This window comes from Ambystoma mexicanum, chromosome 1q (genome assembly GCF_040938575.1).
Source record: "Ambystoma mexicanum isolate Mex_15411 chromosome 1q, UKY_AmexF1_1, whole genome shotgun sequence".
Lineage (NCBI taxonomy): Eukaryota > Metazoa > Chordata > Amphibia > Caudata > Ambystomatidae > Ambystoma > Ambystoma mexicanum.
In genome coordinates this window covers 1,040,140,621-1,040,161,680 of record NC_090922.1, presented here as the reverse complement: position 1 = coordinate 1,040,161,680, position 21,060 = coordinate 1,040,140,621, and the positions used below count along the sequence as shown (strand labels likewise).

At 46.1% G+C, this 21,060-nt stretch overlaps 1 protein-coding gene across 1 annotated transcript in view; it reads right to left on the bottom strand.

The window, feature by feature from the left end:
• The window catches only part of LOC138541042 (calcium-activated chloride channel regulator 1-like), a 311,873-nt gene that overhangs the window by 98,191 nt on the left and 192,622 nt on the right, over nt 1–21,060 (bottom strand). Inside the window, exon 7 of the mRNA XM_069641725.1 lies at nt 1,221–1,445. Coding sequence (XP_069497826.1) covers nt 1,221–1,445 — 225 coding nt within the window. The remainder of the gene's footprint in view (nt 1–1,220; nt 1,446–21,060) is intronic.

Genomic DNA, 21,060 nt, shown 5'->3' with positions numbered 1-21,060 from the left:
GTGTAATCCAGACATGAACCCCTTGCTCACTGTGCTTTAGAGAGGCTCAGCTTCACTTCACAGAGGAGGGCCAACAAGGCTGAAACACTTGTCTGTGGTTGATGTTTGTAATCTTCTTCAGATGAGACTTAGCTAGCATTTTGGTGCTGGACTGCCCAAGCGGGTGGGACCAGACTGATATGCAAATGGACATTTCTCCTCTGTGAACGGTGCAGCGATCTAAAGCTTGGTTGTAGACCTTCCGGAGTGGAAGAAATTCCAAAAAACAGGGTATTTGACCCATGTTTGTTCTCAGTAGAGGGGCTTCCACACTCCTTTGTAACTTTGTAAAACTTGGGGGTTCACCCTAGGTAACCCAGGGTAATCTAGGCGTGGACCCCTTGCTCACTATTATCTCAGAGAGGCTCAGCTTCACTTCACTGATGAAGCCTGACTAGGCCCAAACATGTGTCTGGGGTTGCTGATGGTACTCTTGATCAGAGGAGATTTGTCTTGCATTTCGGCGCTGGACTGCTCTTGTGGGTGGGACAAAGACTAATATGAAAATGTATTGTTCTCTTATTTGAGGGGTGCAGTGAGCTAAAACGTGGCTGTAGACCCTCCTGAGTGGAAGAAATTCCACAGTACAGGTTATTTGACCCATGCTCGTTCTCAGTAGATGAACTCAGACACACTAATTTAATGTTTATGAAAGGGCACAGTTTGGTAGACTGGACTGTTGTATTGAGGCACCTCCAATAACTGCAGAAGCTGAAGAAGAACAGACGTTTTTTGAAAATATAGAGTACATTGTAAAATGAAATTCTTTATTATTAGGATATATATATCAAAGAAAGCTATGAATTTCATGTTTGCATAAAATCTGATATGCTTTTGTACAAATAATAAGTAAATTCACAGCGACACTGAATCCATATTAAAATTGAGCAATTATTCTGCAAATGGTCATGTGTCGGTTTGCATTGTGAAGAATTTCCGATCAATTTCCTGGACTGAATAGTTTCATTCAAATGTGTGCAAAGGAGCTCTACGCTTTAACATGGCCTTCTAATTGTATTTGTGTCATCAATCAAATGTAATTTAGAAGTGTAGTATTTCTTCGGTTGCTCCTTTTCTCGTTAAATGCTCAGGCAAATGATTTAATGTTCCCAATATAGACATTGAAATGTAGGAGAAGTTTTCCCACCCAAACAACGGAATGTGTGAGTAGCACGCGTTACCTCAAGTCCCTTCCGTATTCCCGCACATATGTTGGTTCCTCCTGAGGCTCTATTGGGTAGAAAAGCCACCAAATCCTTCCTCTGTTTGTCATTGAATAGTTGGCGTAGGGTGGCTTTAATGTATGCATTTGATTCAAAGGTGACTATGCCAACAAATGAACCTGCTTCGATGATCTGTAGAAGGAACAGCTCTGCAGCTTGAAACTGTCTGTTGATGCGATCAGACTGCAAGAGAAAATAAAGAGTAAATATGTCAATGCAAAACGTGTGATATACAGGGCAGAGCATTTAAATGTACTTCACTTACCAATCATCAAAATGGTTCACATGGAAATTTCTTAAGGGATAAGCTTGTTATACTAATCAGTGTCATGGTTCAGTCACATGAGCACTTGGTGGCGCCCTCTGTGGACTAGCAAGGATTAGCAAATCATTATCACAATTCACACTGAACTGTAATCATGCATATTTCCTACTTTATCTACGTTTTAGAAATTATTGTAACTCCACTTCTAATAAACAACACATCCCATAATGCACCTTTTCACAATTCATGAAACCTGGCTATTCCTATGCAGTAGTCTGAGAACTACGCCCCCAAAAGCCCCATAGGTCAATATTGCTTTCACTTTACTAGGTCTCGAGAGTCCAGATGATGCTAACGAGCCTGCCTTATCACAAGGTGTCTTAGTATTTAAACAGCTTCCTGCAGGAGCACATTGTTCTTGCACTGAGTCTCCGTCCAGCCCCCCTTGCTTCGAACCATTGTTTTCTATTGTACCCAGTTGCTGCTGGTTCCAGAAATAGTCCAATTTCCAGTACCTAGTGATCACTTCCCTGCATATCTGCGTCTGCGCCTGCAGTCATTTGTTATCCGACTATAATTCCCCTGATCCTCTGCATGTACCCCTGTGCTCTGTCTGCAGCCCCTTGCTCTTTGTCCACAGTTCCAGTATTCCATGGTTGCAGTCCCGTGCTTGCTACTTGTTGTTCTGTGTTGTCTGCCTGCAATTCCCCTGCACCTTTGCATGCACTCCTCTGTTCTGTCTGCAACCCTTTCCTCTCTGTCATCATTTATCTTTTTCAGTGATCTTTGCCCAAAGCCTTGCCACCGGTATGTTTCCTCAATTCCAGTGCAGAGTGTAGTTTCCCTGCTTGTAGTCAGCAGTTCAGTCCTTGATTCCAGTCCAGAAATAGTCCTAGTCATACTCCATTCATAATATATTCTACCTGCAGGAAGATTTCTGTGCTCAATGGTTTAATGTACAAAAAATACATGTTTTTATTATGTAAAATGTTTAAAAGAAAACTGAATAGCACCAGATAACAGTCTCCAGTCGACTCTCGGTGGACGATTTATCACAAACATTAGTGATGGGGTTAGTAAAAGTAACTAATAAAATCTCAAAACAGAGATATTACACTCATGACTAACAGTACGTCTAACAATGAATTACATTTTCTTATTACACAGACGTCGATCTGGACTTGTCGCCTAAATGCTTTTGTTCTGGACATGTACACTATTCACACTCTACTTCAGTGTTTTCTTCTGCCCAAAAGAAATCGGAAACCACATAATACTCTATACTGACTCTTAGATGTCATGTGTTCCATCTCAGACTTGCATATATTTCCTTTAATGCATTGTGTATTGTACAAATAAAGCACTGTCGACAGATGTGTGTTTCGGCCTCGTATGGCTGGGTTTCTATCTTCACCACCCCGCAATTTGACTAGGCCTTCATCAGGACGAACAGCAGTTGACTTCCCATGATGAAACTGCAATATATATTGCACGGGTAGACCCTTCTCTTCTCAAATATATACCCTTCGGACTCTTAAAAGCTCTCCCTGTTCAATGCAGCCAATGCTGTTTTGTATGTTTGTATATTGCAGATGTCTTTTGGCCAGAAGAAAACACTGAAGTAAAGTGTGAATAGTGTACATGGCCAGAGGAAAAGCATTTAGGCGACAAGTCCAGGCCGACGTTTGTCTAATGAGAAAAGTGAATTCATTGTTAGAAGTACTGTTAGTCATGAGTGTAATATCCCTGTTTTGAGCTTTTGTGAGTCACTTTTACTAACCCCATCACTCATTGTTGTGATAAATAGTCCACAGGGTTTATAGTGATAATATCGAAAACAAAAATGTCGAAAGTCATAATCTCGAAAATAAAATGTCGAAAACAAAAATGTCGAATTTTTTTATTACGTTTTTTATTTGAAATGGGGGGTTTCCCCCTAACCCCCCCTTTTTTTTTGTTTTACCCTTTTTTTTTATTCCCGGACCCCCAAAAAAATATATAAATAAAAAAATAAAAAATTCAACTTTTTTTTCTTCGACATTATTATTTTCGAGATTATGACTTTCGACATTATTGATTCGATAATTTGACTGCACACCAGTCCACAGAGAGTGGGCTGGAAACTGTTATTTGGTGCTATTGAGTTTTCTAAACATGTACATAGTAAAAACATTTATTTTGTGTACACTAAACCATTGAGCACAGAAATGTTCCTGCAGGTAGAATATGTTTTGAATGGAGTATGTATGACTCAGCTAGAAAGATGATGATAGATGTTTGGTTAGAGTCACGATAAACACATGTTTCTCCCATAGGTGTTCTTTCCTTAAAACTTTTACCTAGGATAGAAACAAGGGGGCTGCGCTTGTCCCATGAGTCCTGACACCCAAATGTATCAGCCAACTCTGTGTGTGGCCAGTAATATTATGCACAGTTATGATACCATAAGAAAACATGTTCATGCTGGCTATGTCAGTATCCCCATGTATGAGCATTCTCTTGTTGGCTTTGCACTTAATGCCAGTTAAACTCTCCTGCCACAATAAGAAAACATGCTAGTGCTGCTGCATAAATTGCTTGCCCAAACCCTGCACTACCATGTAGGAATACTCATGTTGACTTGGCCCTCAATGCCAGTAAAACACGCACTGTTACAGTAAGGAACCATTTCCTTGTTTGGCCTCGCACGTGCCTCCACACAATATGTAAAACTCATCATGTTGATTTTGCCTTTAATACTAGTAAAACATGCAATGCCATAGTATGAAAACATTTACTTACTGACTGCACAAGTGCCCCCAACCTCCCCATGTAAGAACACACATCATGTTGGCCTGCTGCTTATGTGAGTGATAAATGGCATGCCAATGAAAAAAAAATGTCCAGTCTGTCTGCCCCATTGTGCTATATACCCCACCCCTCCTCCATGTAATACCTTCATCATGTTGGCTTTGCCCAAAAATACCAGTAAAACATTTAAGAAAATATCCATGATACAATGCCGCTTGCCTAGGCACTTTGTGCATGCAGACATTCATATCCATTCACCCAGCAGCCAATCATCCATTGGCGGCTGGTGATTAAGTTCATTTGAAGGGTGTAAACATTACCCCCAAATATGCCAGAGCGTGCAAGCGTAGCGAGGGAGTCCGAACCAACCAAAACTGGTTCAGGAAGAGGAAGGGTCCGTTCCTCCCAAGAAATATTTTTGAATACTATGTTAAAATGATGTGATATATAGCACACTTTGGGTCTCATCACAAGCTGGGCGGTAACATTTAAAAGTGGCGGTAATGGAATTAGCGCCCCCAATACTGCTCTGCTGTGTCACAAGACGGCGCAAATCCCGCCGACTAAGAAATCAGTCAGCGCTATTACAGCCGGCGCTATTACAGCCAGCGCTATCACAGCGAGAGCTATTACAGCCAGTAACACAAAGTGCAATTACAGCCGAATCACAAGTCCATGTACGGCAGTAATAGTGCCGGCAACACAGGTGCCAGAAATGAGGCCACAGGTGATCCCAATCCACTCAAGAGGGAATCATAAGGCACCCCCTTCCCCAATCACTGTTGCCAACACCATACTGCCAATAGCCACTGTGAGCTGGGACATGCAGCTGCTCATGCTGCGCCTGGATGCAGAGATGCCGGACAACCAGGCCAGGGCACAGGGAGTATGAGGTGGGAGGAGGAGGAGAGCCTAAGCAAGGCGTGCATCCATCCCCAGGGTCAGGCCCTCACCCTGCAGCCTCACTGACACCCAGCTGGTGACCCTGTACTGCTACAACAGGGAGACCATAACAGAGCTGCTGAGTACAATACAAGAGGACATAAGGAGCAGGATAAACATCTGCACAGCTGTGCCCCCACTGCTCAAGCTAGTGTCAGTATTGCAGTTCCTCAGTTCTGGCACCTTCCAGCACTCAGTGGCCATGATGCACGGCATGGCACAACCCACATTCTGTGCAGTACTGGTCCAGGAGCTGGATACCCTCCTGCAGCATTGTGCATCACCACATTGCACTGCCCACCACCCGAGCCAGGTAAATCCCATAAAGGCAAAGTTAAATGCCATAGCCCAACTTCCAAATGTAATAACAGCTCAGGACTGCACCCATGCTGTGTTGGTGGCCTACCAGGTCCACAAAGCAGTGTACAGAAATCGCAAGCACTACCACTTCCTCAATGTGCAGGTGACCTAAGACCCCAACCTCATCATCACGCTCTGCTGTGCCTGCTGTCAAGGTTCCACCCACAACTTCATGGTCCTCCGGAAAAGCACACTGCCAGGATACATGGAGATGCACAGTGGACAATGGACGTGGATAGTGGGTGAGTAAATCTGCCTGCACACATGTACTGTGAAGCACCTGACCAAATTGGGGGTGGAGGGTGATTATTGACACAAAGCATGGCCTGACAAGTAAATTCAAATGTAGAACCTGGGCATCCCCTGCACCAATGTCAGAGTACAGCCCAGTAAGCATGCACATGTCAGACACCGCTGGACAGACATGCTGACAAACACATACAGCAGCAATACAAACCACACACATGACTACAGATATCACAATGCATCATGCATGATCCAAAGCAATACTAATTTATTTATTTTATTTTATTTATTCATATTTTTAAAGCGCACGCTCAGCCCGTGGGCATCGTGGCGCTGTTACATATAAGCAAATTGGCTGGTTACAGAAGGAAAGGTTGTTAAAGTTTACAGGCATTTTGAGTTATGGTGTATGTTTTAGAAATATACGTTTACAAGGTATTAGATTTACAGTAACATGTTTTAGTTACAAACTTAGCAGTGCAGACATCATGGCGTTTAAACATATGTCATTCATGTCGGAGGGGAGGGTAGGAGGTGATTATGTGAAGAGCAAGGTTTTGAGGGATTTCCGAAAGGAAAACAGTGAAGGTTCCGCTCTAAGAGAGTTAGGGAGGTTGTTCCAGAGCTTAGGTGCTATGTGTGGGAAGCCAATGCCTCCAGCTTTAGCTCTTCTTATGGTGGGGACTCGGAGTTGGTTGTCATGGGGGGTTCTTATAGGACGAAGGGAGGATTTCCTGGTGATGGTTTCTGCTAGGTAGGAGGGAGCGGTATGATTGATACATTTGTGTGTGAGGGAGAGTACTTTGAAGTTAATTCTTTCTTTAACTGGGAGCCAGTGAGCATTTCTTCTGGCCTGCGACACATGGTCGAATTTGGGGATGTGCAGGGCAGCGCGGAGCGCATTGTTTTGCACTGTTTGGAGTTTATTTAGGTTTTTGGTTGACGTGCCAGCTAAGAGGGCGTTGCAATAGTCTAGCCTGGCTCCTATGGTGGCTCTAGCAATGGAGAGGCAGTTGGGAGTGGTAAGATAGGGTTTTATTGCGAAGATGAGTTTGGTGGTCAGTGCGGAGGAGGAGGAGATGGCGTTGACCTGTCTTGTCATGGAGAGAGTAGCGTCTAAATATACTCCTAGGGTCTTCACAGCAGTGGAGACGGGTATGTTGGTGTTGTCGATGGTTATGTGTGAATAGTCTTGGCTGAGCTTGGAGAGGATTTCGCTGGGGGCCAGGATGATGATCTCTGTTTTGTCTCCGTTAAGACAGAGGCCGTTGATCGCCATCCATGCTTGGATCGTGGAGTAAATGGTAAGGAGGGCTTCTGTGTCTTGGGCATAGTCTCCAGTGAGGGGGAGGAGGACTTGTGTGTCATCGGCATAGTTGGTATAAGCTATGCCGAGAGAGTCCAGTAGGTCGAAGAGGGGTTTAGTGAAGAGGTTATATAGGGTCGGTGCGGTGCATGACCCTTGTGGGACTCCGCAATTTATGGTGGTCGGAGGAGCATTGGCCTGGTCAGAGTACACCTTCATGGCTCGGCCTTCTAGAAAGGAGGTGATCCAAGAGGTTGCTTTAAGGGAGAAGTGGGCTGCATTAAATAGGTGAGATGTGAGGATGTCATGGTCCACTAAGTCAAATGCCGCGGAGAGGTCGAGTAGCAGGAGGAGAGCAGGTTTGCCTGTGTCCATTATTTTGGTGATTTGATTTTTTAAATCTAGTAGGGCAGTTTCGGTCCCATGGCCTTTGCGAAAGCCCGATTGGCTTCTGCCTAGGATAGATTGGGTCTCTATGTATTGCTGAATTTGGTTGTGGGCTGCTTTATCAAGGATTTTGAGGAGGAAGGGGACGGTGGTGATGGGGCGATAGTTGCTGGGGGAGGTGGGGTCTAGGGAGGGTTTTTTTAAGAGTGGGCGAACCCAAGCCTCTTTCAGGCAATGAGGTACGGTCCCTGAGGAGAAGGAGGCATTGATGAAAGCTGTGATGATGGGGGTGAGGGCTTCTGAGCACTCTTTGATGATAGTGGAAGGGCATATTTCTCCCTTGCAAATGGAAGGTTTGATGTTTTTGAGTAGAGCAGAGGTTTCTAGTTCTGTAACTTCTCTGAAGGCAAAGAGGGGTGTTTGCGGGTGAGTGTTGTGAGGGGGGAGAGAAGGAGTCGTGGCATGAGGTATTGAGTGCTTTACGTTGGGATGCAATTTTGTCTTGAAGCGTTTTGACTTTATTTAGGAGGGCTGTCTGGATGCCTGTGCACCAAGCTTCATCCTTGATGATTTCGTCTGGGCTGGACTCGGGAGTGGTGAGTTTTTTGAAAATAGAGAATATTTCTCTGGTTTTGGAACTGGATTTGGTTATTCTTTGATTGTATGATTCAGATTTAGCTTCGAAGATGGCCATTTTGTAGGTCCGTGAGATTTCTTTGAACTCGTTGAGAGAGGATTGGTTGGGCGTAGACTGCCAGTTGGATAAGGCTTTGCGCTTCATGGTGCGCAAGACAGATAGTTCTTCTGAGAACCAAGAGTTGGAGTGCATGGATTTTTTTCCTTTTTTGTCTTCCAGCGGGGCAATAGAGTCAATGGCTTGGGTGAGGGCGTTGTTGTAGATGTTAGCAAGAGAGGTGGGATCTTGGATAAAGGGATGCATGAGTTCAGGGATATCAAGAAGAGGAGCGAGATTGGTCGCTGTGAGCTTTTTGGAGCTTCTGACTTTGGCGGGGGGTGCATGAGTAAGGATTTTACGAGTGGGTGTGGTGCGGATGGAGAATTGGATGAGATGGTGATCTGTCCGGGGGAGGGCTGAGATGGAGGTGATGGATGATGAACAGTTATGATCTGCTACCCAGTCGATGGACCGGCCTTTGCAGTGAGTAGGTTTGGTGATTTTGTGGATGAACCCCATGTTGGAAAGATCGTTGGCCAGGGGTGTGGCAGATTTGTCCTTGGGGTCATCTAAGCCAAGGTTAAGGTCACCAAGTAGAATGGTTTTGGTGGAGCTTTTCAGGTTGTTGCTAATGATTTGGAGGAGATGCTTTTGGACGTCCGGAGGAGAGCCTGGATGTCTGTATGTGACTAAGAGGTTGATGGTGCAATTAAGGGAGAGAGCTAGTTTGGCGTGGAGAAGGTCAGCGTTGTTGTCCCAGTGTTGGTTACACTGCCTAATGGCAAGTGAGTTTCTATAGATGAGGGCAACGCCCCCACCTTTAGAGGTTTCGCGGTCCTGCTAAACAAATGGCAGCAATGAATCACACAACTGCAGCCCTGCCAGTGCCACAGCCATGTACCCTTGTACACCCACCCTGCAATGCTGTCCCACTGCCCCCAGAAGAGTAGGAAAGACCGAAGGGAAACCCAGCATGCCACAAGCAAGAGAGCAATACACAGCCACAAGACCGCCTAGAGGAACACATGTCACCAACAGACACATTACCAAAGATCTCCTGCAAAGTAACAGGGTGCCTGTGAAGGCAAAATAATGCATGATACCAGTGACACAGCATGCACAGAAATTGTAGAGGCACATCCCATATGCATACACATGATGTCCATTGTCCTGATACAATATGTAAGTCCACCAACACACATTTCACAGTGACTAATGTGTGTGCCTCCCCCATGCAGGTGACTCTGGATATTCACAGCTAGCCTGGCTGGTGACCCCTGTGCGTGATCAACGAACACTGCATAACATAGCATATAACCCCGAACACAACAGGACCCGTGTGTGCAATGAGCACACCTTTGGACTCCTGAAGGCACGTTTTCACTGAGTAGATTGTACAGGCACAGCCCTTATGTAAGCTCCAGAAAAAGTAGATAAGATAGTGCTTGTATGTGCTATGCTACACAACATCTGTATAAGGCGAAATGTACCCCTAACCCCTGACGTGCCAGGCACTCATTGACAATTTGTTGTATTCCTTTCCATGACACAAGCCATGCACCACTATATGACATTCACTTCTGTGAATAACTCCACAATGACACAATTAGGAATGTTCTCGCTTTGATGAAGTCTAACAGTTTTCATGATATGATGTGTCCCAACTATCCCACTCCCTCCATCCACCACCAACTCCCTAACACACTTCCCCCCTCCCACCACCCACCACCAACTCCCCAGTACAGTATCCCCCTCCCTCTACCCACCACCAACTCCCCAGCACTCTATCCCCCTCCATCCACCCCCAGCTCCCAGCACACTATCACCCCAACCTCCACCCACCACCAACTCCCCAGCACACTATCCCCCATCCGTCCACCCACCACCAACTCCCCAGCATACTATCCCCGTCCACCCACCACCAACTCAAGCATGGCTACTCAAGGCAATAACTGTTCAAATGTTGTTCATGACCGTGGCCTCTTGCCCCCCCATGCCAGCCTCCAGTGATCTTGTGCGGAAATGGCTTAAGGGCTGGCGCATTGGCGTGCTCTGCTGTGACTCCTCTATGGGAGTTGTAGAACTTGAAGGGGACGAGCCTGGCCCCTGGAACTGTTGCCGTGTCAATTCATTGTTCTGGCGGATGGCCTCAATGATTGCTGACACACCTTTGGGCAGCTCCTTGGCCCTCTGCCCATATACTGTCAGGGCGCTGTACAGGCAGCTGCCTCTAACCGGTTTTTCAACATTGCCGCACAATCCTGTGGGTTGCCCCATGTAGGAAGTCACAGATTGCCTGCAGGTGGTCAGAGTGTGTGCACCCTGCTGCCTCCATCACCCTCTGTCTGCTCTCCACCTCTTCAAGCCTCTGCAGCACAATGCTTCTTGGTGGTGTGTGGCGTATGGGTGAGGGGCTGTGCACGGGCTGAAATCAGGGGAGTCATAAGAGGGTGTGTTGACGTCCAGCTCAGGTGTCTGTGCACGCCGGCTGTGGTAAGGTCTGCCTTAGGCCTGTTGATGCCGCCAACGTGGAGGGCTATATGGAGACTGTTGTCGCTGCCTGCACGGCAGGCTTTCTGGGAACTGTTGTCACTGCCGGCATGGAGGACTATGTGGGGAGTGTGGCCCTTTAGCAGGTGGTGACACCAGGCTGGTGTCCCCCTGATACTCCTTGGTCACCCTGCCTGCAGGTGTGACTGCAGTGTCTGTGCCTCCAGCTGCCGGTTTGGGTGCAGTGGGCCTTGCACTGCTCCTGGTGTCCTGTGGTGTGGCCGTTGGCTTGTCCATGATGTGTTGCAGTGTAAAATGGCGGGACATCCGCCTCAGTGTGGCCTGAGTGGCCATTTGCAGGGTGGTGGTGGTGGCAGACTTTGAGGGCCTGGATGTGCCACTCCTAGATGTGCCTGCAACCTCCTCCTCTGATGCCTCTGGCGATGCATGAGTGTCTGTAGGGGACATAGGAAATGTTGTCAGGTATGGTTCCCCCACGTATGTTGGCATGCTAGACACATTAGCTACAGTACAGAGTCAGACCCTACACAGATGGGCAAATGGGCATGGCTGGTCAGGGGGTATTGCATGTGGGCACAGTATCATGGGGCTACTTGTGACTATGAGTGTGTGACACATGGGCAGTTGATCTTTGGCCTGTGTGTTGGGAGGGCAGGGTGTCCATGCTGGTGCAGATGACATCTGGCATGCATGCTTGTTGCCCTTCATGCCCCCACAACCCATGCCTGGTTGGCGGGGGTGAACTTGGTGGCTTAGTCCCATGGCTGCTGTGGAGGGTGCTTGATGTGCCACACTGTCACTGCATATATGCATAGGTGGCATACCCAGCTTCTGGGTCTGCGGACATGTGTCCCTGTCCACTGGGGCATCTTATGCTAGACTGTCATTTGTGAATGCACTTCCTGCCTCCTGGCTGTTGGCATGCGCCTCTATGCCTCTGACTCCCTCGATTCCCTCCATGTCCAGCACTGTGCTGCACTTTTCCTCCCAAGTGGTGAGGACCAGTGGCTCTACAGTTCCTCCTCCTGAGGCAAGCGAGTCCCGGCGGTGTTGCGACAGCAGCCCACGCACCCTAACCCTGAGGTGATTTCAACGTTTGTGACAGTCCTCCCCATAACGGGGGATGCTGACAACAGCTGTGACTTTCTGGCTGATGCCATGCCAGGTGGCTGTCCTGCGCTTTCCTGAGGTTTTCCTTTGACTTTCCTTTGGCGAAGACCATATAGCTCATCAGTGTAGGCAACAACCTCGGTCAGGACCACAAACTCCCGCTCACTGAACGTAGGTTTTCGTAGGCGATCTTCGGCCACCATGCCTCTGACCTTGGCCTAGGACATTTCTGCTTCTTTCCAGGACCGGATGGCTGCAGGAAGTGGAGCTATTTAAAGGATTGTGTTTTTCAAAATGGCTGCTGCAATGCTTCCCGTTCTGACAGTGATGCAATTTCCGTCGGCCCTACCACAAACCTCTAAATAGAGAAAATTGCAGCAAATAGAAAAAAGTAAGCCGACACTCCAGACATTCCAGACATTAAGATTATACACAGAAGGATATAGAAGAAAAAACAACAGGACACTCAGTGATAATAACCATGCCTGCACACAAATGAAGACTCTGTTCGTATGGTGGAGGGAAGGTGCTGAGGGATGCAGTGCCCTGTCTTGACTCGGCAGCCATACAGCAAACACTTGTTCACTCACAGGCATGCACACAGCCACCATACAACATTTATTTGTTTCATTTGTATAGCCTGCATGCAACCTGGAGGCATTGAGGCGCTGTTACAGATAAATGTTAACACTGTGGTTTCATCAACAATACAAGTAGCACAGGCAAAAAAACGTTTTTACATGTGGAGAATGGGGTGGTAGGATGCTATAGATGTACACAGTGGGGTGAACTGGATCTGGTGCCACGTACAGTGGTTTCCACAGCAATACAAGTGACACAGGTAGAATACGCGTTCTCACATTGAGTAGAGTACAGTAGGATAGCAGGATGCTGTAGATGTGTGAAGTGGGTGCCAGCTGGATCTGGTGCCATTGTGTTATGAGTTAGGAGGAGAGCTGAGTTTTGAGTGCTTTGCAGAACACCCAGTAGGATTTTTCAGCCCTAAGAGGGAGACGGGGGAGTTCCACTGTTTAGCGGCTAGGTAGGGGGAAACTGGAGCCTCTGGCTTTAGATCTCTTTACTTTGGGTGAGATTAGGCGGTCAGTGTAGGGCGTCCTTGTGAGTCTTGAGGAGTGTGCTTTGGCAATTCTTTGAGAGAGGTAAGGGGGCTGCGTTAGAGAGACATTTGTGGGTGATGGATAGGGTTTTGAATGTGATGCACTCCTGGATGTGAAACCAGTGTGCTCCTCTTCTTGATAAGGAAATATCTTCTCTTTTGAGGATGTTGAGGGCTGCTCTGAGCGCATTATTTTGGATGACTTGGGGTTTGTGGATGTTACCAGAGGATGTGCCTGTGAATAGTGCATTGCAATAATCTATATTGGATCCTATGATTGCACGGACAACAGTTAGGCAGCTATTTTTGGACAGGAAGGGTCTAGCTGCATTCAGAACCTTGGTGGCATAGGCTGCTGAGGAGGCACTGGTGCTCACCTGTTGGCCCCTTCAATGCTTCCAGTTCCGGCGGTGATGCAATTTCCGATGGCCCTACCACAAACCCTCTAAATAGAGATCCTCGCAGCAAATATAAAAAAGTAAACTGCAGAGCGATATAGAAGAAAAAACAATGGGACATTCAGTTATAATAACCATGCCTGCACACAAATGAAGACTCAGTTTGTATGGTGGAGGGAAGGTGTTTGATTGATGCAGTGCCCTGTCTCAATCACACACTCATAATTAATTCTACATATACGCATACAAACATCCATCATAAACATGAAAACACCCTTGCTCGCATGCACGCACCTACACTTACAAAAAAGTATTTATTCATTTCTTACCTGCTGCCGGCGAAGAACTCCTCTACAAGGTGAGCATTCAGCTCCCTGAGCTGTGCCACGCTGACAGCAACAGTTCCTGCCATGCGCAAAGGGTTGCCTCCATAAGAAAGAAACATTCCCGTTGCACAGCAGGAATGGATCTTTCATCGCACGGTGCAACAGGAACATTTCTTTTGGAAGGAAATCATTTTGGAAATCATTTTGGAAAGCTTCTGGAGGCTGCACCCTCCCCGGGACATAGTCTGGCGGGGCCCCCCACAATGTGGGGGGCCCTGCTACGCCAGTGCACTTTGGGCCCATTGCCCTATTGTGTTCTGCAACCTATGGCTTCACACGACAAAGAAGTTCATGTGCCTCACACTCTGCTGCCAGGGTGTGGTGTCCCAACCAGCCAGCGCAATGACGAAAGCTATCGCCCAGCTTCCGTTGATAACTGTATCCGACAAAAACCCCTCGATAATACTTGTAAATTCAATTCATCTGGTTTTAGTACACATTTCTGTTGCACATTGCTCAGTGGGTTAAATGCTGCTTTAGAGTTGATGAGCTGATATTTTTGGTAACACCTGGCTTGTACTTTATAGACTTATCATGTGAATGATGTCACAATAGGCCACCAGACATCCTCAAACAAAAGGGCATTCTGGAATTATTATAAGTGATAGCGGTTGATGGTGAAGAGAACTGCAAATATTTATTTCCACTGGATAGACCAAATAGTTTATGCTGTGCCCACAGAACTAGAGGCAATTTGACTCATACTTTCGAACACATGCATTTGTTTACCTGAGCCAATTCACCACCTGTACACACATACACCATATACTCATGGGTAGCTGGCAGGCTGTCACAACATTGCACAACAGTTAATTAAATGTATACCACATTATGCTCCTGTTATGTTACTAACATTTATAGAGCGCATGTTCACCAAAAAGGTATCATGGCACTACGCCAGAGCGAGACAAAAAGAAGCTAAAAAATATATGTTTTGAGAGATCGCCGGAATAAGTACCTGAGCAGGGAGATAGTGTCAAAATGTCTTCTGCAAATACTCAGCACTTAAACAATAGAAGGCATGATGGACCAAACAACTTTAAACTGAGCGCGCTTGGCCACCGGAAGCCAATGAAGCTGATGCAAAACTGGAGAGATGTGAGCATGCCTAGGCGTAGACGTAGCAGCTCTTGCAACAGAGTTCTGAAGGACTTGGAGATGCTGCACTAAGTAGATTGGTTGTGCAGAAACATAGAATTAAAGTCGTCCATGATAGACACAACCAGAGATGACACCACGAGAGACCCGAGTTGAAAAGGGTGGTAAGGAAGAACCTTATGTAAAGTTTGAATCTGAAAGTAACCTCTCTGGCATATGGAAGTGATCTGAGGTTCAACAGATAAAGAAGCAGACATGTTTACTCCCAGATCCTTTACCGAAGAAACAGGAGGGGAAGGAGCCCAACGACGGCGGACACAAAGAAGCAGTCCAGAAGGCAGCAGAAGAAGGAGGACCCATCACCTTGGTTTTTTCACCATTCAACTTGAGCCAGTCGTTACACATCCATTCCCAAACAACTTCCAGACAGATCCAGAATCTGGTAGCTGTCTCCGGAATAGAAAGATCTAAATGAGCCAAGATGTGCGTGTCGTCGGCATAGGAATAACAGCTGAAGCCATGGGAGAAGATGAGCTCGGTCTGAAGTTGAATGTAGACATTGAATAGTACCGGGCAGAGGCGTAGGCAGGGTAGGGCCTGAGGGGCAAGGCCCACCCAAAATCTGTAAATGCCCACTCAGCAGCGCTGTGTGGGAATTTAAAGATATTTTTTGTCAGTGCAGTGGGCCCAACTTCATTAGCATCAGGCCCCATTTGCTAGACACTTCTGGCTACGCCTCTGGTACCGGGGAAAGAGCTGAACCTTGGGGAACAGTGCATGTCAAACCAGTCGGTGAAGAATTAAATGGGGAAAGGGAAAGAAAATGAGTGCCACAAGGATCATGTGTATCACCAACACTCTATAATGTGTTTACGAAGCCCCTCTTCGATATTCTTGACTATTTGGGTGTCACCTACACCAATTATGCAGATGACACCCAAATACTCATCCCCATCACTGGTGACCCATCACTGGCGACTACAAAGCTGACCCCAAAGCACTAAATGATGTCTTTTGTAGAGCGCACCTAACCCTGAGGTATCTGGACGCTTGAATATAGGACATTGTTACAAAGTGCATAAACAGATTATTACAAACTACAAAATGCAGAATACATACAGAGAATAGCAGTTAAGGTAGGCTAGTTGACGTATGTTACAGATTAGTCAACGTGCCAGCATCCAGAATAAGTACAGCGAGGTTACAGCATCAGAGGAGTGATTCACAGATAGGAGTTGTGGAGGAGTTTTAATGTTACTGGTCAAGAAGCCATGGTTTCACATTGGAGCTAAAAGTCCGAAGTGACGGTTGTTCCCTGATAGTTGTAGGCAGCGCTTTTCAGCTAAAACAGGGAAGCTGGACCCACCTGCTGCTTTCAGATTGTACTTCGGGATATTAAGACAGTGGGCGTAAAAGGATCTTGTCGGTCTGGACTGATGGTTTTTTATGAATTTATCAGTCAGATATTTCGGGGCTGTGTTTGATAGGCATTTATGCGTGATGACTAACGTGCGAAGGTAGATTTTGTCATGTACTGGGAGCCAGCATGCTTCACATCTAATGGCAGAGATGGGATATTAACACCGATTTAAGAGCGCTGTTCTGAAGGACTTGTAATTTATTCTGTTTGCATTCTGATGAGCCTAGAAATAGCGTATTACAGAAGTCCAACTTAGATAAGATCCAAGCCCTAGCGAGCGTGAGGCAACTGTTAGTGGACAAGTAAGGTTTGCAGGCATTGATCAGTTTGTTAGTGTATGCTGTAGTTGAAGCTCTGCTGTTGACTTGTTTTTTGAGGGACAGTGTTGAGTCTAAGTAGACGCCTAAGGTTTTGACCTCATTGGCAACTTTGATAGTGTTTCCATCAATGTTGAACGTCTTATATCTTACATCAAGTCTGTTTAGACGAGTTTGGGATCCAATAATCAGAAGCTCCGTCTTATCGTAGTTTAGACAAAGGCTGTGGGTGGCCATCCACGCCTGAATTTCGAGGTAGATGTCGTTAGGCATTTTTTAGTCTTCATCATAGCAACCAGTGAGCGTGATGAGGTCCTGGGTGTCATCAGCATAATTTGAGTAGGTGACACCCAGGCTATCAAGGTGATCAAAGAGGAGCTTTGTGAAAATGTTGTACAACGTGGGCGAAACGCACAAACCTTGTGGGACTCCACAATAGATTGGTACTGGATCAGCCGACGCTGTGGGTGCAAAGACCCTGGCTGTTCTGTTTGAGAGAAAAGATTGGATCTAGCTGGCGGCATTAGGAGATAATGCTGCCGCAGAGGTCAGGTGTTTGGTAAGGATCTGATGTTCAACAAGATCAAACCTTGCTGAGAGCTCCAGCAGTAAAAGAATGGCCAGGTTGCCTTTGTCTTTGGCTTTATCCATTTGGATTTTTAGATCCAGGAGGGCCGTTTCTGTACGTGCCTGGGTCTAAAACTGGATTGGCATAGGCCCAAGAGATTGTTGTCCTCTAGGTTTATTTGTTTATTGTAGATAGGCTGCTCTATCTAATATTTTTAGTAGGAATCAGACCGTTGTTATGGGTCTATACTTGGTGGGTATATTTGGATCCAGATTAGATTTTTTTAGAAGGGGCATGACCCACACCTCTTTAAGATTGTTAGGGACTGAGCAGCTTTCGAATGAGGCATTAATCAAGGCAGTGATGAATGGAGCTATATATTTTGCTCCATCCTTGATAACTGAGGCTGGGCAGGTATCTCCCTGGCATCTAGATGGTTTTAGACCAGCAATGATGTTTTCAACTTCTTTTGTAATGACTGGGGAGAAGTAGAACAGGTGACACGGTGGCGGTTGTGAGGCAGGCAAATTGCGTGAGTTGGCACTAGGGGCTAGGCTGTTCTTTTTGCTCTTGATTCTAGATTGAAGTAGGTCTATTTTGTCAGATAGGGCTTTCTGTAGCTGGTGCAGGGGCCTCCAGTTCCTTTAGAATGTTAAAAAGCTCTTTCGTTCCAGATTTGGCATTCTAAATTCTAGTGTTGTATATCTCTCTTTTAGTATTGAGAATAGCTATTTTGTAGGAGGTAGCGGCAGAGTTAAACTTATCCTTGTTAGATGGCATTTTTCTCCAGGTGGCTTCAGCAGATCTTTTTTTGTTGCAGAGGATTTTTAGGTCATCTGTGAACCATTTATTTAAGTGGGCATCAGGTTTAGCCTTTCTTAATTTAAATGGGGCAATTTTGTTTAAGACTTGATCTAAGGTAGAATTGTACAAGTCTACCAGAGCGGCCAGGTCTTTATCTACGTGTTTTGATAGGGTATTAATAGGCTTTAGTAGAGGTAGCAGGTTGTCAAGTGTTACGTTTCACTTATTTCGGGACAGGGTTGGAGGGGCGATGATGGTACTGGTACTGGTACCTTTAGCATACAGGACCAGCACTTTCCTGTATGCTAAAGGTAATGCAGTGATGGTCTAACCAAGCACAGGGCTCATTGTTGAGGATTGTGGTGGTGCAGTTAAGGTCTGCTAACCAGTTCAAAGTTCTTCCCTTGTGTGTAGGCTCATTGATACGGTGCTTGAAGCCCATTTGTGATATGGAATTTTCAATGGCCGAGGCATTAGAATCCTTAGGATCATGCAAGCTTAGGTTAAGATCTTCCAGCAAAATGATTTGAGAGTCGGGTTTTGTGTTTTGAGACATGAGTAGGGTAATGTCGGAGGAGGAGATTGGGCCGGTGGGCAGTAAATAAGGTGAAGTAACAGTGTTCGGGTAGCTGTGAGAGGGAGTTTGACGAATAGAAGTTCAGCGGATGGGAATCCATCTTTGGCAAACTCTCTGAGGCCCAGATGTGATTTGGCTACGAATGCTACTCCCCTGCCTTTGCCATAGCCTCTATCTTCTCTTATGATTGTGTAGCTATCTTGCAGAGCTAGTGACAGGGTAGGTCCTGCTGCAGGGTATAACCAGGTTTCTGTTATGGCCAGGAAGTCAAGTTGGTTGGTAGAGATGAAGTCCGCTATGTCAAGGGCATGGGCTAACAGGGTTTGTGCATTAATGAGAGCCCCTTTGAGGGCTGTGGTCTCAGAGGCAGCTTCTGGTAAGGGAGTTGAGGTTATCATTGTGCCGAGGTGTATTGTAGGGTCAGATGGCCTGGTATGAGGAAATGGCTTTGGGTTATTGATCAAACTGTTTGCGGCAAGCGGTGTGTGAGACCTGGATGTCACCTTCTTGCTGGTTAAACAGGAGACTAGTCAGGCATTCCTCAGGCTAAGTGGGCAAGCGACCAGAGGTGTGGGCGGGTATGCGAAACGATGTATCCATTCAACAGGGGAGAGATGACATAGGGCATTGTTAGCTGGAGCTGTATTAGTGCCCAGTTGAGGTGGGTGAGGCTGGAGGGAGGGCAGGAACTTAGTAGGTGCTATGGTGTGGATTAAAGATAGGAAAGTAACCATAGTGAGCTTTACTTTCCATAATGTGGCCGGTGGTCGGTCAAAATCTCGAAAAAAAAATCTCGAATGACAATAAGGTCGAAAAAAAAATCTCGAAAAAAAAAAGTCGAATTACTCTTTTTTTAATTATATATTTATTTTGGGGTCCGGGATTAAAAAGAAAATAGGTAAAAAAAAAAAAAAAAGGTGGGTTTGGCGGGAACTCCCCCATTTCGAATAAAAAACGGCATGACATTTTTTTTTTTCGAGATTTTATTTTTCGATTTTATCACTATAAACCAATGTGGCCATGTGAGCGGGCGCCAGTGGCATAGATGAGAGTGTAAGCCTTATCGCGGACCGTGTGGTGTAGGAGAGAATGGACCTCGCAGGTGAAAGGATCAGTCCCTGGTTAGAAGTGACACACTATGCGATTCAGCAAGATGCTGCCAGTTCCCTCATAGATTAGATGCTAAACAGCATGAGGTACCACAAAAATGCTGGTGGTGGTATCATAGGCTAGTTGCCATACAAAATGGTAAGCCACAGAATGCTAGAAATGGTATCATGGGCAAAATGCAATACAATGTGATATTCAACAAAAATGCAAGAATTGGACTCAGGGGATGGGTACAATACAATATGAGAATCCACAAAATGCAGGAATTATAATCAGGGGCTAGGTGCAATACAGTATGAGAATCCACAGAATGCAGTCCTAGGCTAGGTACAATACAATATGAGAATCCAAGAAATGCAAAGCATTATGGTATGCCACAGACTGGTAGAAATGGTATCAAGGGCAAGATGCACTACAGTGTGAAAAGCCGCGCAGTAGGTAAAGTCATATGGTGCTGGAGGCTGCATACAGTTTGGCTGCAGCGCCAAGAGATTATATGTGAGGTCACGTTAGATCTAACGCTGTGAGGCTGGAAGATGCATTGAGGTGCCCCTAGAAGGGGGCTGTGCGTGCTCCGTTGAGGACACATGTATCGATCAGTTAAGTGTTTGTTCTTATTCAGTTAAGCAATGAAATTAGCCATTCGGAAATTCGGTTATTCAGGAACACGGGGGAGAGGGAAACTGCTTAAGAATGAGCGTAGGGCATATATGGGATAGAGGGTAGTGTAATGTCCTACTTCCACTGTCGTGCCCATTGTTAGAGGATGAGTCCTCTGTTTATTACCTTTGTTGGTGAGCTGCGTCCCACGTGTTTAAGGGGGTGGGGTTACCTCCAGCACTTTAGTTCGCGCCTGAATAAAGAAGAAGTCAGACGCACTCGACTTGTCTCTCTGATTTATTGAGTAATTATCATTCAGCATTATTGCAATCATCTGTTTCAGCATAGCGCACTGCAGCGCGCCTTAGTCAAAACCACAACAATGGCGACGAGGATATTTTAAAGCGGCAACGTGATCCGGAGTCACACCAGCTGCTCTAATTGAGTGCATGCCGCGGAAAGTTCGGATCGCAGCATCGGCGCTGCCCAGAACTCGCGCAACATCAATCAACGTTCCAAGTAAGGAGCCATCAAGTGCACGGTAGGGCCATTCATACGGGAGCAAATCTCAGCTGAAACACATGCTACGCGCATCGCGTATTACACGCAATAAGGGGACAAACAAACACGCAAGCGCTCCGTTTGCTCTGCAACAATTATAAAGACTTACAAATAAACTTTAGAAGGCACAGAGACGCTTCTAGCTGCCAGGCAAGGTCCACATACAGTTTTACAACAGTGACCATCAAGATTCAGCCCAGCAGCACCTGACAGGACCCCTAGGTCTCCAGTCAACCACCAGAGCCATAT